General features: G+C 36.8%; 1 protein-coding gene across 1 annotated transcript in view; it reads right to left on the bottom strand.

Annotated features, from left to right (window-relative positions):
• The window catches only part of IPO11 (importin 11), a 209,483-nt gene that overhangs the window by 11,638 nt on the left and 177,547 nt on the right, over positions 1–20,298 (bottom strand). Inside the window, exon 29 of the mRNA XM_010845507.1 lies at positions 19,003–19,087. Coding sequence (XP_010843809.1) covers positions 19,003–19,087 — 85 coding nt within the window. The remainder of the gene's footprint in view (positions 1–19,002; positions 19,088–20,298) is intronic.

The raw sequence follows: 20,298 nt of genomic DNA, 5'->3' as shown, positions 1-20,298 counted from the left end.
TTTGCCAGTCCAGGTTCGATGCGCGATACTGGATGCTTGGGGCTGGAGCACTGGGACGACCCAGAGGGATGGTGTGGGGAGGGAGGAGGGAGGAGGGTTCAGGATGGGGAACACATGTATGCCTGTGGCGGATTCATTTTGATATTTGGCAAAACTAATACAATTATGTAAAGTTTAAAAATAAAATAAAATTAAAAAAAAAAAGAAAAACAAATGGCTAACCTGGAATAACAGAGCAGAGGGTGTGTCTGAAGCTAGATTCACTAGTTTGGCTTCTAGGGGAGGGAGGGGGGTTCCCACCCCACCCCACCAGGCTCCTCCCCTTTTCTCCTTTATGTAAAGGAGAGTTAGAAAATGAATTTTCTGTAAGTTGAATATTCCGATTCACTGATACTACAGTAATTACTGTAAGACAGCTTACACATTCCCAGATAGTGACAGCCTTTTAATAAAAAGTTCTTCACCTGAAACTGCTCTGAGCATAATCATAGACTGAATCATAGATTGTATCTGAATCTCTGTAGATGCAAACATTAGCTCAAGATCTTACAGGTTATCCATTTAAACATCATTTGTATACACAGCAAATAAAAGCCTGATTATTTTCAAAAAAAAAAAAAGAATGAAACTAGAACACTTTCTAACACCATACACAAAAATAAACTCAAAATGGATTAAAGATCTCAACGTAAGACCAGAAACTATAAAACTCCTAGAGGAGAACATAGGCAAAACACTCTCTGACATACATCACAGCAGGATCCTCTATGACCCACCTCCCAGAATATTGGAAATAAAAGCAAAAATAAACAAATGGGACCTAATTAACCTTAAAAGCTTCTGCACATTAAAGGAAACTATTAGCAAGGTGAAAAGGCAGCCTTCAGAATGGGAGAAAATAATAGCAAATGAAGCAACTGACAAACAACTAATCTCAAAAATATACAAGCAACTCCTGAAGCTCAATTCCAGAAAAATAAATGACCCAATCAAAAAATGGGCCAAAGAACTAAATAGACATTTCTCCAAAGAAGACATACAGATGGCTAACAAACACATGAAAAGATGCTCAACATCACTCATTATCAGAGAAATGCAAATCAAAACCACTATGAGGTACCATTTCACACCAGTCAGAATGGCTGCGATCCAAAAGTCTACCAATAATAAGTGTTGGAGAGGGTGTGGAGAAAAGGGAACCCTCTTACACTGTTGGTGGGAATGCAAACTAGTACAGCCACTATGGAGAACAGTGTGGAGATTCCTTAAAAAACTGGAAATAGAACTGCCTTATGATCCAGCAATCGCACTGCTGGGCATACACACTGAGGAAACCAGAAGAGAAAGAGACACGTGTACCCCAATGTTCATCGCAACACTGTTTATAATAGCCAGGACATGGAAGCAACCTAGATGTCCATCAGCAGATGAATGGATAAGAAAGCTGTGGTACATATACACAATGGAGTATTACTCAGCCATTAAAAAGAATACATTTGAATCAGTTCTAATGAGGTGGATGAAACTGGAGCCTATTATACAGAGTGAAGTAAGCCAGAAGGAAAAACAGAAATACAGTATACTAACGCATATATATGGAATTTAGAAAGATGGTAACAATAACCTGGTGTACGAGACAGCAAAAGAGACACTGATGTATAGAACAGTCTTATGGACTCTGTGGGAGAGGGAGAGGGTGGGATGATTTGAGAGAGTGACATTGAAACATGTATAATATCATATATGAAACGAGTCGCCAGTCCAGGTTCGATGCACAATACTGGATGCTTGGGGCTGGTGCACTGGGACGACCCAGAGGGATGGTACGGGGAGGAAGGAGGGAGGAGGGTTCAGGATGGGGAGCAGCATGTATACCTGTGGCGGATTCATGTTGATATATGGCAAAACCAATAAAATATTTTAAAGTTGAATAAAAAATTAAAAAAAAATTTTTCCATAAATATATATATATATATATGTACAAAATGAAAAAAAAAAGAGTCTTCTCCAACACCATAGTTCAAAAGCATCAATTCTTTGGCACTCAGCTTTCTTCACAGTCCAACTCTCACATCCATACATGACCACAGGAAAAACCATAGCCTTGACTAGATGGACCTTTGTTGGCAAAGTAATGTCTCTGCTTTTGAATATGCTATCTAGGTTGGTCATAACTTCTTCCACGGAGTAAGCGTCTTTTAATTTCATGGCTGCAGTCACCATCTGCAGTGATTTTGGAGCCCCGAAAAATATAGTCTGACACTGTTTCCCCATCTATTTCCCATGAAGTGATGGGACCAGATGCCATGATCTTCGTTTTCTGAATGTTGAGCTTTAGGCGAACTTTTTCACATTTTTCAGTTATTAGCAGAAGGTAACTAGCCAGAATTTCCTGACTCCAAGGTAATGCCTAAAAAATGAAGTGCTAATAACCTGACTCACTTCAAAAGTACATTCACTGGACTTTAATAAGCAAGCAGTTCAATTCCTTGGTATTGAAATTATTACTGTAAGACAGAATGGTTCTGGTTGAACTGTATAAATGTCCTTCTGTTGGTTAAAAAAAAAAAAAAGGTCCTTCTGTTGGTAATGATAGCTTTCTGATATAAAAACAACTGACCCATAAGGTGCTTCGTCTCTGAAGTTGGTACAAGATTTTTAGCTCCTGTGGTGCTACTTACCAAGATGTATGTATATTTCATGAGATTTTTATTCCTTAAAACTAAAAAACATTCCATTGCATTAATCTTCAGTTTCACCCAGCATGAATTCAGTAAAGCTGAATCTTTTATTTTTCTTAGGTTACATGGCATATTGGGTCATTGTTCACTTTTCTCCATACACTTTATGATAATGTTTCAGAAATTATTCACAGTTACATTTTTTCATATAATATTTTGCTAAAGAGAAAAAGTTTCTTACCTTAGAGAAAAATACAGAAGATCTTTTTAAAGAATAATATACTTTCTATAAAATTTCACAGATTATGTATAAACACACTGGCTATGCAATAGGACAAAAATCTTAAAAGAAAAATTTGCCTACAACAAGGTATTTAACCACGTGGCCTTTAAAAATTCTTTAGTTTGATCCTTTGTTTAAAATTATCTTCTCTTTTGACCTTTGATTGTTTCACTAAAAGGTAACTCAATTTCTAAAATTTATCTTAAAAAAATAAATAAATACAATTTATCTTAATAATTTAAAATTTCTAAAATCTCTTTTGTGGCTTAACAAAGAGTCTGAGGCCTGCAGATATGGCCTGCAGATACCAACCAGAACTCACTTCATTAATGATGCTTGGCAATGCAAATTTAGTCACTAATTACACCCAGTGTGAAGCCCAAATTCCAAGGGAGTCACCTGAGAGTTTTACTTTATTCTATTTTAAAATTTATTTTTACTTTAATTACTGTTATGGTTGCTCCTTGAGGAATTTAGTTTACAATTTTTATCTGATGAGCTTGTAAGTAAAGGAACTATCTTACACTGCTATGTCTAGAAAGAATGGGATGGAGACTTGTTTTATTCTATTATACCTTTCCTTATAAGGTACATCAAATCTTTTGGAAAGCAAGTTTGAGAGAAATGTACAATTTAAACGATGACCCGAGTATTTATTTCAAGCCCAGCTCTGAGGAACAGAACATCTGCTTATTTCTTTATATCTCTCTTGGTATGGAATGTTCTCCCTCAGAGCAATTAAATAGAAATCAAAATATTCTATTTATATTACTAAACTCCAACCATATGCAAGGAATGTGCTAGGCACAGGCTAGGCCCTTCACTCACAATAAAGAATCCTAGGAAGCAAGAGAATCTTCAGCAATATAACCAAAAATCCTGAAAGAATGGTGGTTCAATGTGTTTAGCAGCACTGGGAACAGTCTGAGAAACTTTTTAAATGCTGATGTCTAACTCTTACTTCTAGAAATTCTGATTTAACTGGTTTCAGGCACCAGGATTTTTTTAAAAGCTCTCCAGGTGATTCTGATGTACATCTAAAAGTGAGAAACCCTCTTATAGAAAAATTTTGAGGATTAAGATCTTAGAAAGTGAAAGTGTTAGTCACTCAGTCACATCTGACTCTTTGCAACCCCATGGACCATGTTCTCTATCCATGTAATTCTCCAGTCAAGGATAGTGGATGGAGTGGGTTGCCATTCCCTTTTCCAGGGGCTCTTCCTGACCCAGGGATTGAACCCAGGTCTCCCACATTGAGGCTTAGCGGTAAAGAATTTGATTGCAATGCAGGAGCTGCCGGAGACCTGGGTTCAATCCCTGGATTGGGAAGATCCCCTGCAGGAGGGCATGGAAACCCACTCCAGTATTCTTGTCTGGAAAATCCCATGGACAAAGGAGCCTGGAGGGCTACAGTCCACAGGGTCGCAAAGAGTCGGACATGACTGAAGTGACTTAGCAAGCAAGCAAGCTCCCATATTGCAGGCAGATTCTTAACCATCTAAGCCACCTAAGATCGAAGGTGAACCTAAAAAAAAAAAAAAAAACTTTGTATTTTTACATTCATTCAAATAAAAAGAATAGAGGTAACAGACTGAATAAAGCTATGAAACAATTCCCATTTACTACCATCTATTTCTAGAAACTCCTCAGGGTTTCCTTTATTCTTTAGTTTCAGTGAAGCATTTTTAAGTTCCTTTTGCTTACTGTATGCATAAGGAGCCAGTCAGTGTCCTTAATCTATTTCAAAAAGTAGGATTATCATCCATCAAATTGTAAACCATCAATAATTTATCAAAATGACAGAATATGAAGGCAATGAAAACTTTCCAACTTGACCACTGGCTGGTATAGCAAAATTGTTAGAGAATTTGCGTATCTTATGACTTGTTTCTGGGAAGGGAAATACTGTTCTATGGCTGTTTAATCTAAATTTGCTGGAGTACTTGAGATGATACCATGCACGATTTAAATTACATTCTGTCTTTATTTTAGTTGGCAGACTTGGCACAAAACAAAGGAATACACAGCATGCCTCCAGGACTGAGTTATCTGTGGAAGTCAAATGGAAAACTCAAAAAACAACAGCATTGTGATTAACAAAGATGGGACACTACGACAAGGTTTTAGAAAACAGCACAATTCAAGCATTTCAAAATATCAGTCGCACTATTACCTTTTAATATTGGAGTTTATTTAAATCTAGCCTACCAACATTTATTTCGTTTCCATAAAAACAGACTAACCAGAAGCAGAATATCTACAATACCCAATGGATTTAAGACCATAAGTGAGCTTGTACCAGTCTCTGAGAATTACTCTTGTTTTATATTCAAGGAATAAATTCATAGTGAAATGGAACAAGTAAAGTTTCAGAAGCAATTCATCAACGTCAAAGGCCGGATTGTTCCTGAACAAAGGTCACCCAAATCGCCAGTAAATAGTTCATGTTAACTGCTGACTTACGTGTTTAAAGAAATTTGCTACACTAGCATCTAATTCAGTGAAAGGTTACTGAGAATCCATTTTGTACCATTCTACACACATGTGTGTGTGTGTGCTATGTCACTTTAGTCATGTCTGATTTTGCAACCCTATGGACCGCACCCCATAGCCAGGCTCCCCTGTCTGTAGTCAAGCTCTTCTGCCCATGGGATTCTCCAGACAAGAGTGGGTTGCTGTGCCCTCCAGGGCATCTTCCTGACCCAGGGATTGAACCCCTGTCTCCTACGTCTCCTGCACTGGCAGGCAGATTCTTCACCACTAGCACCACCTGGGAAGCCCCCAACATATATAATCTGTATGTAAAATGTGTGGTGGGGGCAGGGTAACATGAAAATTCGTGGTGTAGTAAAATTTTTTATATTAAATGGTAAAAAGCTGCTGCATCATTTGTTCTTTGAAATGAGACAGCTACTGTATGTATGTGTGATAAAAGAGAAGATAGAGAAGGTGGGGAGAGGTAAAGAAGGCGCCAGGAGAGACAACAAACAGAAGATATATCTCTCAGTTACCCAGGTCAGAAGAAAGCTAGCCGGTGATGTGGCACATCAAATAGCATCAGTATTCAGTGGGGGGAAGCAGTTAATCTGTAGTTAAATGAGTGGAGTAGGAAAACGCTATCAAGCTCTCTTGGCAAGTATAATACTGGAAGCCTCTTCCCCATTGTATGGCTAAATACAATCTCAAACCTTTTCTTGCCAAAAGTTTTCTGCTCTACTTTTTCTTTTATTCAGAAAAATTTTTTTAAGTCACCAGATGATAGAATTTCTTTTTAAATACATATACATCTGGTCTACAATGAAAAAATGAGAAAAGGATATTTCATTAGAAGCACTGGCTTTATAACCAAACTTAGTGAGAACATATAGGTATTCTGTAAAATAACCAAGAAGTGACTTAAAAAAAAAAAAAAATGAGGTTTAAAACAAATCAAAAAAACGACAAAGTCAAAAAATCCCCTTTTATTTAGAGAAATTCTGACAGAGTGCATTACCTTTTCTTTTCTTTTTTTTTTTAAGTAGAACACAATTTTGTTTATAAAAGACAAAATCATCTATAACATCTACTTACATTTTTTCAATTAAAAGAAAATCTATATGGATTTTTGGTGCAGCGGGCCACATAAGTGGCAGTCTGTCAGGGAAGATAAAAGGACTAATGGATACGCTTCATGGTTAAGAATTCTGGAGTTTGTGGAAACGTACAAAGGTAAAAAATGTACAAAAGAAGAGAGACTATAGTTTAACAGTCACATTACATAATGCCATTTTCTTAAAGAAAAAACTGAACATCTATGAAATTCAAATGTAAAGTATGCTAAGGAATAGTCAAAGATCTACACAGATAATTTTAGTTCGAAGGAAAGAGAAAAACAGTTATTAATAATAAAGCCTTCTTCCCCCAAAATGTGGATATAACAATGAAAATGTGGAGACCGTACTTGTGGAATTTAGGGTTTATACCCCAATTTACAAAAGTCAATTGGTATCTGAAGTTTCACAGCCTCCAATCATTTATACAGTTACAGTATACGAGTTAGCAAATTCATGGTAGAATATGGTTGTACAACAATCTTCTACAATACAAATCTGACCAGGTCACTCTTTTGATGACAACTTTTTAATGCCTCTCTGTTGCTACCAAATAAAATCCAAATCCCCAGATTTCCACAGCTACTGTAACAACCACAACTTACTGTCTCTGCTCGTACAGGCGAGAAGGCCAGAAGAGTCTCCCTGGGCTAATCCAGGTGTGTCAGCAGGCCCGCTTTCCTTTCTGAAGGTATTAGGTAAGAATCTGTTTGCTTGGCTTTTATTCTAGCAGCCTTCTCACTCCATCTCTAAAGCAACAGCAGATGGAGTCTTTTTGACACTCATCATTCTGACCCTCTCCGCCTGCCTCCCTCTTCGCTTCTATGGACTCTTGTTGATTACACTTGACCCACCTGAATAATCTCCTTTGTGATCAGCCAATTAGCAACCTGAATTCCACTTTGCTGTGCAACAAAACATGGTCATGGGGGACACAACATATTCATAGCTCCAGGGACTAGGGCACAGATGTCCCTGGAGATGAACGGGATTATTCTGCCTACCACACTTAGCATAGAGTATACCAGGCCCCCTACAACCCAGCTTCTTTTCTGATACACAGTAGGCACCTAAAAAATGTCTGGGTGACATTCCTCCCACGGCCCACTGTTCAGTGAAGTAAGACAAAGGACTGCTTCTCCTGGGTACCGCAGCATGTTTAGCAGCATCCCTGGCTCCTACCCACTGAACACCCACAGCACTTCTCTGGACTTGTGACAACAGAAACATCTTTCAGACAAAGTTGTAAGTCCTGGGGTTGGTGGGGGGGCGGAGGGGGGGGCAGTTACACTCAGTTGGGAACAACTATTAAACAAGGATCCATTGCTTGTATCTAAAATAATGTAAACCTACCTAACTCACACAATGACATAAAGCCATTTTGACTAGGGTTAAGAAAGTCATCTGTTTCTTCATTTCTTCCAGCTCAGTAAGAAAGCGGTGGGAAAGAAGTTAACTCGTTTAAGTTAAAAAAAAAGTTAAAAATAACACTTGGCTACTTTCTGTAACAAAAGCTTTCTTCTTTTATATCTGTTTTAAAGTAATTTATTTCAAAGGGACAGTTCCAAAAAAAATCAGACGACCTATTAATATGATCTTCACATACATTATCACGTTAGATATAAAAAAAGCATAAAATTGTGAAAGCTGTTTTAAATCATTTCACTTTGCTGTGGTTTATGTAAAAATGAATTCAAGTAGCTAGGATACAATGAAATCCTACAAAATAATTAATTTGTTAATTCTTTAGTTAACAAATCCTCTTTCATCAGAAAGGATATTTGTATCCCTTTATACGGAATTAAATCATTTTAATTGTTTTAAATTAATACAAATGGATATGTTCTTTCTCATATTTTCTTCATTTGATTTTGAATCACAATAGCACACCTTAGCTATTGATAAAACTATGTCTTTATTCATATCACACAGGGTGAGACAACAAAGAAGCAATTACTTTCAATGCATTGCTCAGAAGAAATAGCTGGAATATAATGTGAATGTATGTATGCATTAGAAAGATTTAAGAAATAGTCTAAAAGGAAAATAAATCTGTAATTCTTAGCATCAAAACAGCAGAAGTCTTATGCTTCTGACTTTCAGTCTTGTTTTTCCTGTTTTCCAGTAACTACCTTTTTCTCACTGTAGACTGAGATAATTAACAATTCTTTAGTAACTGTTCAGTTTATCTTAAAAATTATGATGAATTTTCAAGTAAAATATCCTCAGAAATCATTAATGAGTATTAAAATACACTGTTAGGTTATAGTAATTAAAATAGGCAGAGATGTAGACTATAATATGGATTCTCAAATTCATGCAAGTCTGGCCATGTAGTACCTAATAAAGGTAGCATTTCAAAATAGTAAAGAAGAGGTAGGCTACGGATTAATCTTGTGACAGAAGCCATATATGTATGTGTGTGTGTGTATAAACACATATATAAAATTGATGCTCAATTCACTCTTATCAAAAAATTTCCAGTTAAAGGTTTAAATGGAGTAAGCCCATTAAAAAGATGAGAAATTATTTCTTGAGAGTGGGGGCAGCCATTCCAATCCTGACATAAAACGAGACACAACAAAAGAAGAGTTCAAAAAAAAGGTTAAAATTAACAAATCGCTAACAATTAAAGAGGTGAAAACAACATGTGGTGATGATGTCTCAAACAGCGGTGCAGATCTGGATCGACAGGTGCTCAGAAGACAACGCTTCATCTTTCAGAAAGCGAGTCAAAGGGAGTGAAGAGGAAAAATAAAGCCTCACTAACAGCTGTAAGGGGGAATCTGAGAATGGAAGCAGAGACCATTATTTGCAAAACTGTACCAGGACTTACAAACAGAAAAACTGTCCTAAATCATGGCATGCAAGACAAGCACTCTAAGCTCAAACTCTTTTAACACAGCTCATTGAGATCCACGTGCTCCAAGTCAAGCAAGCTGACGACTGGTCGAACGGTAACTGCATGAACTTGTGTTACAGGTAAGACCAATGACCGTCCCAGCAAAACGACTGGCTTACAAATTCTGACCAGTCTTTGACAAAACCATTCTATGACTAAACTTTAGCTCTCTGAGCCCTATAAAACTCTTCCTTGATTCGCTCACTGTGACACAGCCCATGTTCCCCAATGTGTTGCATTCTACCTCACTTTAACAACCTAATAAGCCTAACTCTGGCTCCTAGTTTTAGACAGACAGCCAGACAGACAGATTAATAAATGGAAACAAAGGTGAGAATTAAGGGCTGATTTCTTTAATCTATAAAGAGTTTGTTCAGTTTTCTGACGGTGGCTTAATGAACTACTCGAAACCATGTGTCATAAAACAAGTGTTCTTCTAATGTTAATGGAGTCAGTGCATCTGGAATTCCTAAAAATGGACTGAGGATGGATTATCTCTGGTCCATGGTCTCTGGGGCTTCATTTGAGAAGACTTGAAGGCCAGAAGTGATTCAAGTCATCTTGGGAATTGGAACCATCTGAAGAGCCTCTCACTTATGTGTCTAGCAATTAATGATGGTTGTTATCTGTGACTTCAGTTGAGGAAAATAAGACCTATGTTCTCCTTGTGGATGCTGGGGTTCCCTTGCAGCATGGCAGCTGGGGTCCAAGAGTAAGTGTTCCTGGAGAATAAAGTAGAATCTATACCTAATGATCTAGACTGAGCAGCATCAGCAATCCTGACCAGTTTCAACAAAAGGAAATACAGATGTATCCTTTTAAGGAGGAAGAATGTCAAAGTCACACTTTAAGAATAACATGTAGAATGGGAGATATTATTATGACCATTCCTGGGAAACAATCTGTCATTCTTATTTAAAACCAAAGGGGAAAAAAAAACAAATATAATTTCTAATAAAAAAATATAAACAAGTCATTCATTCATCAGCCTCACTCATAATTAGACAAAGTACATTAAACAACAAATTACTGCTTTCTAATTATCATATTGCCCAGGGTACAGGATAATTCATATACCACCACTGGGCATACAAATGTAAATTGTTAGTTGTTTTCCTTGAAGTGATGCGCTTGCTTTCAAGAAAATGCATGCCAAATACTCAAGTCTGAATAATCATTTTTATCTTTCAAATACTCTTCCACATCCACATTCAAGTAGTATTCGTGAACAAGGTTTATTTCAGCTCAAAACTCAATCAAAATGTAGTTTTCCTCAAGACCAACCACTGTCAGAGGACATTACGACAGAAAATATTTAAAAGATGTACACTCAAGAGTGGAGATTTAGGAAACTTAATAATTTGTACTGTGTCATCGAAAACACTCTAAAACGAAACTGGCTTTAAAAAACAAAAACTAAGAGGATGGCAGTGGAGAATACAATGACTACTAGTACAGTTGTGGAGAAGGCGATGGCACCCCACTCCAGTACTCTTGCATGGAAAATGCCATGGACGGAGGAGCCTGGTAGGCTGCAGTCCATGAGGTCGTGAAGAGTCGGACACGACTGAACAACTTCACTTTCACTTTTCACTTGCATGCCTTGAAGAAGGAAATGGCAACCCACTCCAGTATTCTTGCCTGGAGGATCCCAGGGACAGGGGAGCCTGGTGCGCTGCCATCTATGGGGTCGCACAGATTCGGACACGACTGAAGCGACTCAGCAGCAGCAGTATAGTTGTATAGTTAGCTGCCACTGACCTTAACGCTGAAGTGACAGCAGTTATACCCACCACGGGTACCCCATGTGGTTTCAGCACCACCAGTACAAATGTTTGCACAATGAAAAGGGAAAGAATAGCTTAGTATTATTATAAATGTTGCCTTGGAAAAGGGTATTCCACATCAGACAAAGATTTCATGACTTTTAAATTAGTATAGGTTACTTTCATAATTTAAAAAAAAAAAGTCTTCAAAATAGGAACTTCCTGATGTAGAACAATTCTTTGAAAAGGTTTCCTAAATTTCCCTTTCTTCAAAACATAGCCTCCTTATAAAAACACAACTAGCATTACTGATAATTTATTGAGAAAAAGAAAGAAGCAGCAGAGGAATAAAGTAGGAAAAACCATCAAGAAGACAGTCTAAAGTTCACTGGAATGTTACCTAAGTGCTCCTAAACTGGGCCATATTCTTCATCTAGAATTTGAAGACTTTATTTGCATGGGGGTGTGGAGGTGTGCATGCTCAGATATGTCCGACTCTGTGTAACCCCAAGGACTATAGTCTGCCAGGCTCCTGTGTTCATGGGATTATCCAGGCAAGAATATCAGAGTGGGTTGCTATTTCCTCCTCCAGGGGATCTTCCCAACCTAGGGATCAAACCCATGTCTCTTGTATCCAAATCGCCAAAGTTTCCCAGTGAAGAGTGGCAAATTACTGAACTCTTTCTACGGTTTTTAGTAACAATTCAATTTGTTGTTGTTCAGTCGCTCAGTCACGTCAGTCTCTTTGCAAGTAAATAAAGAATAATGAGGCTGCCTCGTTAAAATTAAAAAACTCAATACAAATGGTTTTTTTTTTTTAAGATTCAAGAACAATACTGATGTCAGCAGGCAATTAATCTGAAATCTTGACTAAAAACAAAAACTTAGAAGCATCATTTCATTTACTTCCAAGGGCATTTTCAACAGAATTGTCTTTTCCAGTGTCTTTTGATTACTATTATGTAGCCTACTGTGAAAGATCTTAACCTCTGGATCTCAGACTACTTTTTGATTAACATTTTAGCTCCATCAAGGGAAAAACTGCTATCTCAGGAGGATGTCTGGTTATCAATTTGTGATTTTATTACATCTCAGTTGGATTATTTCAAGTCATTATTTCCTATCCTCTTGGATTTTTTAATGTCACATGCAACTCTACAGTCTGTGAGAGTTGAATTAACCACTGCAATAGCGTATTTCAAGATTTGGGATAAATTTAACATTGACTTTGAGCTCTCACTGGTTAAAAAAAGTTTTGTTCAATCCAACTTTGAAATATTTAGTATTTTTATATAGCTGGCCTTAGGTAAAGTTATGTGTCCTAGGACAGTTTTGGTTACGTCTTAGCATCACCTAAAAATCAAGATAAGGACAATATAAACAGCAGTATACCAGTCAAACGTAAAAAACAAATGCAAAAGAAAAATAGTTCATTTTGAAGATGCTACTTTATTGCCATTGTGTGGAGGTATAGAGAGACAGTTGTATAATTACTGAAATCAGATTGATTATATTCTTTGCAGCCGAAGATGGAAAAGCTCTATACAGTCAGCAAAAACAAGACCAGGAGCTGACTGTGGCTCTAATAATGAACTCCTTATTGCAAAATTTAGACTTAAATTGAAGAAAGTAGGGAAAAACACTATTTTAGGCCACTATTTAGGCCATACAGGTATGACCTAAATCAAATCCCTTATGGTTATACACTGGAAATGACAAATAGATTCAAGGGATTAGATCCGATAGACATGATGCCTGAAGATATATGGACGGAGGTTTGTAACACTGTACAGGAGGCAGTGATCAAAACCATTCCTGAGAAAAAGAAATGCAAAAAGGCAAAATGGTTGTCTGAGGAGGCCTTACAAATAGCTAAGAAAAGAAGAGAAGGGAAAGGCAAAGGAGAAAAGGAAAGATATACCCATCTGAATGCAGAGTTCCAAAGAATAGCAAGGAGAGATAAGAAAGCTTTCCTACGTAAACAATGCAAAGAAATACAGGAAAACAATAAAATGGGAAAGACTAGAGATCTCTTCAAGAAAATCAGAGATACCCAGGGAACATTTCATGCAAAGATGGGCTCAATAAAGGACAGAAATGGTATGGACCTAACAGAAGTAGAAGATATTAAGATGAGATGGCAAGAATATACAGAAGAACTATAGAAAAGAGATCTTGTTGAATAAAGAAAAATCAGAAGACAGGATATCTTCCACTGTCATCAAAATAAAATTTCAAAAAGACTTCACAAGAATTCTATGGACAGAGGAGCCTGGCAGGCTACAGTCTATGGGGTCACAAAGAGTTGGACACAACTGAGTGACCAACACTTACAAATCAAGTAGAGATGAAATAAAACAATTTTTATTTTCAGTAGTAAAAAGTTATATCAAAAGATTACTTTAGTGGGACTTCCCTGGCAGTCAAGTGGTTAAGACTCCATGCTCCCAATACAGGAGGCATGGGTTTGATCCCTAGTCAGGGAATTAAGATTCTACATGCAGCATGGCACAGCCAGAAAAAAAAAAAAAAAAAAAGATTATTTTAGTAATGTGAGAACAAGAGAAATGCTTTTTTTCTTTTATTACTTTAAAAATGCTGCACTGCCTACTGGCTCGCTTATACTGTTTCCAATGACATTTGCCATCATCCTTATCTCTTTCCTTCTCTATATAATGTGTTTTTAAAAACTACAGAAAAACAAGGAAATCTAGGTTAAAAGCTGGGAACATACCTATATACGTTCAGTTGCTAAGCTGCGTCCAACTCCGCGATCCCATGGATCACAGCCCACCAGGCTCCTCTGTCCATGGGATTTCCCAAACAAAAATACTGGAGCGGGTTGCCATTTCCCTTTTCAGAGGATCTTCCTGATCCAGGGATTGAACCCCACATTTCTTGCATTGGCAGGCGGATTCTTTACCACTAAGCCACCAGGAAAGCCCAAAAGCTGGGAAAGTGATTGCAAAAACAAGGATGAATTATGGGGCTTCAGATAAAAGGGACAAGGAGAAGGCAATGGCACTCCACTCCAGTACTCTTGCCTGGAGAATCCCATGGATGGAGGAGCCTGGTGGGCTGCAGTCCATGGGGTCGCTAAGAGTCAGACACGACTGAGCGACTTCACTTTCACTTTTCACTTGCATACACTGGAGAAGGAAATGGCAACCCACTCCAGTGTTCTTGCCTGGAGAATCCCAGGGATGGAGAAGCCTGGTGGGCTGCCGTCTATGGGGTCACACACAGTTGGACATGACTGAAGCGACTTAGCAGCAGCAGATAAAGGGACAAAGCAGATTTGCCAGGAGAAGAGCAATAGTTAGTAAGGAAGAATAAAAGGTTGCGATGAGAGAGAAATGTCAGAGTTTAGGATTTTGGATGAGATCAGTTTCAAGTTAAGATAAAGTTGAGATGTAGCACGAGAAGGTGAAAAATCAAACTGGGCATGTTGAGAAAAGGCAGAAAGCTCCAAATTCATAACCAGCGTGCCATTTCATGCAAGTTGAGTATTAAAGAGTATTTTCAGCAATTGTATGTTACCTCAATTACTAAATGTGATAGGGTAAGGATTCACAAAAGCAGTTTAAAAACCACAAATAACAAGATAATGAATTAATCTCATATTATTTGTAAAACAAAAATGTCTTTTTACCATGCATTTCAAGGTGCTGTGCTTGTGTTTAGTCGCTCAGTCGTGTCTAACTCTTTACGACCCCATGGACTGTAGCCTGCCAGGCTCCTCTATCCATGGAATTTTCCAGGCAAGAATACTGGAGTGAATTGCCATGCCTTCCTCCAGGGCATATTCCCAACCCAGGAATCAAACCAGGGTCTCCTGTATTGCAGGCAGATTCTTTACCGTCTGAGCCACCAGGGAAGCCCAAGAATACTGGAGTGGGTAGCCTATCCCTTCTCCAGAGGATCTTCCCAACCAGGAATTGAACCAGGGTCTCCCGCATTGCAGGTGGATTCTTTACCAGCTGAGCTACCCAGGAAGCCCACATTTCAGGGTACTGGTATTTAATTAAGAAGATAGTACCAAAATAGTAACAATCAAATATAATTCTGTGTTTATACTAGTTCTGTTGAGTTTTTCTAGAGGCAAATGGGACAGCCAAAAGAAGGATCCTAATGGTTCTCAGTGATCAAAATAATTCAGGGAGAGTTTACAACATTCCACAACAAACCATCACCATAGAGCACCTAACTGACGTTATATTTGGACTAAAGATTTACAAAATAACATTGTGGAACTGAAAAGGGTAACCTTCCCTCCAACAGTATATTCTATACATATAAGTAAAAGTCTGAGGGAAACGTTTATATTTCATAGGTAGGCAAATAAGTTTTCAGGGAGAGATGACGAGAGGAAGAAAGCTCGGGGGAGAGGGAGAAGAGGGTGGGAGGCAGAGGCAAAGGTGGAGGAAGAGGCAGACTGTTCTCAGAAAGAGAAATATCGGCTACCTGTAGGCTATGATTTTCAGACAAATTCCATTCCCAGAACACAGCACTTCTTTCCCTCCCTGAACCAGCAGTAGCAGCAAAGTAGACAATACTCACTCAAAGGCAGTATGCAAGGTGTGCTCAGGATTTATTATATGCACCATAAGACCTAGGATTTGGTCATGAATTTATCAAATAAGATGCAACAAAACCTAACATACCATCAATTTGCTTAGCTGGGCTACAACAAAAGCAGAAGACATATGAATGATGCTTGGACAGAGCTTTATTTGTGCTAGCACGAGTGAGTGAGAAGTTAGCATAGTTTTAATAACGTTCAACTTATTTATACCTCATTATCAATTAAAGTACCTATTAAGTATACATAAAACTAGATTATTTTTATAGAAACTGATTATAAAAATATTTCTAGGGCTTAAACTGAGAAACATTTAACAGGAAAGAATGATCAAAACAGCTCTACTTACTGTATCAAATGTTACATTAACAATGCTTTCTTAGGTACCATAAAGTTGCTGGAAAGCATTAATGTGCTCAAAACTTCAATTTGAGAAGTTTCAACTTATAAGTTGCTTGTATGTCACATTTCACAAAAAAGAAATTACAAACAACTTAAAATGTTAATGCGTTAGCTAAATTCTCTATAGAAGAGAGATCACGAAACCACTGTCCTACTACAGAAGCATGCAGGGCAGAGAGGAAACTTAGAAAGGAAATGAAACGCCTGGGCCACGTTCAAGCTTCTCAGAATTAGTTCCCCCAAAACAGAAAGTACAGAGGGAGCTGGATTAAAAAAGCACATAATCAAAAGTCTGGAAAGCTTAATAGCTTTTCTGAATGGAAATTTCATCCTTATTTAAGATGAAATATAGAGAATCTTCATAAACTTACGGAAAATCATTTGGCACATTTGATATAATACTAATTATCCGTCTTTCTGAATTACAGTCACCATTGCTTTGCTCTATCAAAGCAGCTACTGAAGTGAAGACACCACATTTTAGGGACCACTTTAAGGCAACAGCGACGGTAAATCAAACGTTCAATTACACAATCTTGGAATCAAGCAGCTACACTTTTTCTTCTGAGTATATAAAAAAATTCCATTTTAAAATGAAGATAATCTTTGATGCTAGATTGGTTTTTCTTTTGAACAGTAATTCATAATCATCTACCAGCAAATACTACCCTTTGAAATTACAACCAAGATACATGTAGTTAGTTCTCAAAAAATTTCTAATGTTAAAAACATCACAGTACAAGAAAGATGACATAATTATGGGAAAAAATACATACTTTATTCTTGTACGTAAAACCTTGACGATACACTGAAACTGATTTTGTTTGTTACTGAAAAGTTATTGAAAAATTAGCCCTGTATTCATAATTGTATTTATTCAAGGGTAAGATACAAAACCCCCACACTGATCATAAATGCTATGATATTAACAGCATAAGACTAAGCTTTAAGTCTAAGGCACTAGAAATCTTGATAGAGATGACAATGTAAATCTACATCCAATAGCTACTGTGAAGACTAATTTCAAATAAAATCACTTTAAAAAATACAAGTTGTTCTATAAATCAATACTACCTAAAATAAAACAATAATGATAAAATAATGAGCTCTCAAATAAAATTTAGGATATAACAAAACTGAACCAAAAACCTTTAAGGGTTATTTCTAAAACTCTGTTCTTATACTGCTCTTTGAGATAATATTTCATTTACATTCAAAATAAAGTTAGAATTGAAATGACTACCCTATGATGTTATGAAGTACTCTGTATGTAATAGAAAACAGATATCAGCAGATCAATATGCAAAAAGTAGATCTAACCAGATTAAGCATGTTATTAAAGTATACAAAAAGCTGATGACTAAAAGGGACCAGGATACCTATGATTCATTTACAAGTACAGAATCTTATTGAGAAAAATGCTATCATATTTTTCTACAACATCAATGATATATTCAAAGTTTAAAAAAGCAAGAGGAAAGATAAAGTATTATATTATACCAAAAGGCTGTCATCATTCTAAATGTAGAAAATAACATTATTCATGTATTTAGGATACCACTTAGCAGTCTCATTTCACAGGAGAATTATTTCCAGAGGTACACTCACAACTGAAAACTTCACTGGGATTCTATATACTGGGGAAGGAAAGGAACAGTATTAAGAGCTAAAACACACACACACACACACACACACAAATAATTTTTTAGCTCACTGCCCTTGGAATTTGCTAATCCAATTTCCCCCTCATTTCTCAGAAGAGAAAACAGTTCTCAAGAGACAGTGTGACTTGCTCAAGGTCATAATTTAACACTACAAACAGGACCAGCATTCAGGTTTTACAAATTCTTGAATATTGTCCTTTCTTCTACACTAGTGCTACGGAGATGACACCTAGCATAAAAACAAAATAAAATGGATTAAACTCAAACACAGTTTCAAAGAAAGCGGTCAGAACAGTGCAGTATCAGCTATACACTGAGGATGAAACCCTTGAGGATTAATGGAGGATAATTCAGGAGGTGACTATCACAAGTAGACTAAAATAATGATACCCAACATTAACTATTAGGTGCTCAGCATTATCTCCTGATCATTTTATATATTAATTAATTTATTCTACTTTTGAGGTAGATAGTGGTGGTGTTCTCAACTGCAAATGAGGACAGAAGGCACAATGAGGTTAATCTCTGGTAAGGTCAGGAGACTAGAGCAGATTCCAAGAGAAAAAGGAGAAAAAAATTATTTATGTACCTGTTTTAAATTAATGTGTCAAAGTATTTACAATTTATGATTATAAATAACTCTTTTCTTATCAGATTCTTATAGTAAGAGTATGGTTTTCAAAACAATCTAGAAATTAATTTAAAGGCATTCTTATAAAGACTTATATTTCAAAAAACAATTCATTACAAGATCCATGAACTAACAGGAAAAAAGGAAATGTTAATAAATCTCAAAGCAAAAGAATGAGCATTACAATTTAAGTAAGGTTTAAGGGTCACATGGCTCTTGTCAGTAAAGGAGTAAGTCCTCTGCTAAGACAAGAAACAATTATTTCAGATCAAGAGTTAAACTCAACTTCCTGCACTAGGAATACAATTTATCTGTTTTAGAAGTACACCCAAAACTTCAAAATCAGTTATTTTACATTGATTCTGCAACAAAGGATGGACTAATGGATGGACAGATAGATTGACAGATGGAAGAACGGACCACCAAGTATCTTCAAAATCTGCAGAATATAATGATGATATGTGATTTTCCCAGATTTTAGAAGCTACTTTTGTAACTTACCATCTTTTTCCTCTTATCTTGTTCTGTGGGTGGTTCTTCATCTTCTGTTACTTTTGGTTCTTCAAGATGAGACATTAACATACAGCTGCAATTAAAAAAAAAAAGTTTTAAATAAATAAAAAAAGTCTATAACATACCTTTTGCATTGAGCATTTTGCTTGAATATTTAGGTAATAAATCATAAGAAATTTATTTATAGGAAACTTTTGAACCCTAAACCACTTGACAAAAGCAAGGTGTACCTTTTATAATCTTTCTAAAAATGATACTTACAAACACTTAAAATTAAAATTAATACTTTTTCTTTTACCATTAATCTTCATATGTCTAGATTATTGTATATGTTTCATAATAGTAACAATAATTTAAACAGTAACATCTTTAAAACACTATCAATTACGTAACAATCTACTCTGTGCTCCAAATGACATTACTACGCTATGAAGAACTTGTCCCTGATAGCACTGCAGGGCAGTTACAGCCCACTTTATTTTGATTATCTGCATCACTGCTCTTTACATTAGCAGAGATAAGACAGCTTCCTATTCCGTCAACACTGGCTCCAGGGAGACAAGATGAATACTGTCTCGTGAATCAAGTTAAAAGAATGAACTTTACTGTTCCTAATTTAGAACAGACTTCTGCAATTTATCAGAGTCATTAAGTTCTTAACCAATAAAAAGCTGTGGCAAAGAAAGCTTGCTTTCTGTTATGTTTTGTAGCAAGTATACATGAAGGGCATTTCTTGACTTAGCTATATAAATAACCTTCGATTCAGGGTTAGGGACAAGTGCTAAAACCAGAAACTTGATCAGACTCACTCTTGTAGGGCACATGAATGTCCTTTTCTTCTTATCCCTGATCATTAAAAAATTCATTTTTGAAACAACTATCTCTGACCCAGTCAGTCCACCTGATAGAATCAAATACTAAGAACCTTAAACTGGAAATCTGAAACCCTGAAAAACAACAAGAGCTCAATCTCTAACTCACTTCATGGCTTTACTCTTTTGGAGCTGCAATGCTTTTGTCCACCATGATGTACAGTTGATGTAAACTCTTCAACAACACAAGTTTGAACTGCAGGAGTCTAATTATACATGGATTTTTTTTCCTATAATAAATACTATTGGGGACTTCCCTGGTGGTTCAGTGATTAGGAATCTGACTGCAAATGCAGGGGACATAGGTTTGATCCCTGATCCAGAAGGATCCCACGTGCCATAGAGCAAATAAGGCCATACCCCTCAACTGAACCTGTGGCTCTGGAGCCCGCAAGCTGCAACTACCAAGCCC

This window comes from Bison bison, unplaced genomic scaffold, assembly GCF_000754665.1.
Source record: "Bison bison bison isolate TAMUID 2011002044 unplaced genomic scaffold, Bison_UMD1.0 scf7180017864218, whole genome shotgun sequence".
Lineage (NCBI taxonomy): Eukaryota > Metazoa > Chordata > Mammalia > Artiodactyla > Bovidae > Bison > Bison bison.
Note: the sequence above shows the minus strand (reverse complement) of the source record. Positions and strands in the feature narration are given on the sequence as shown.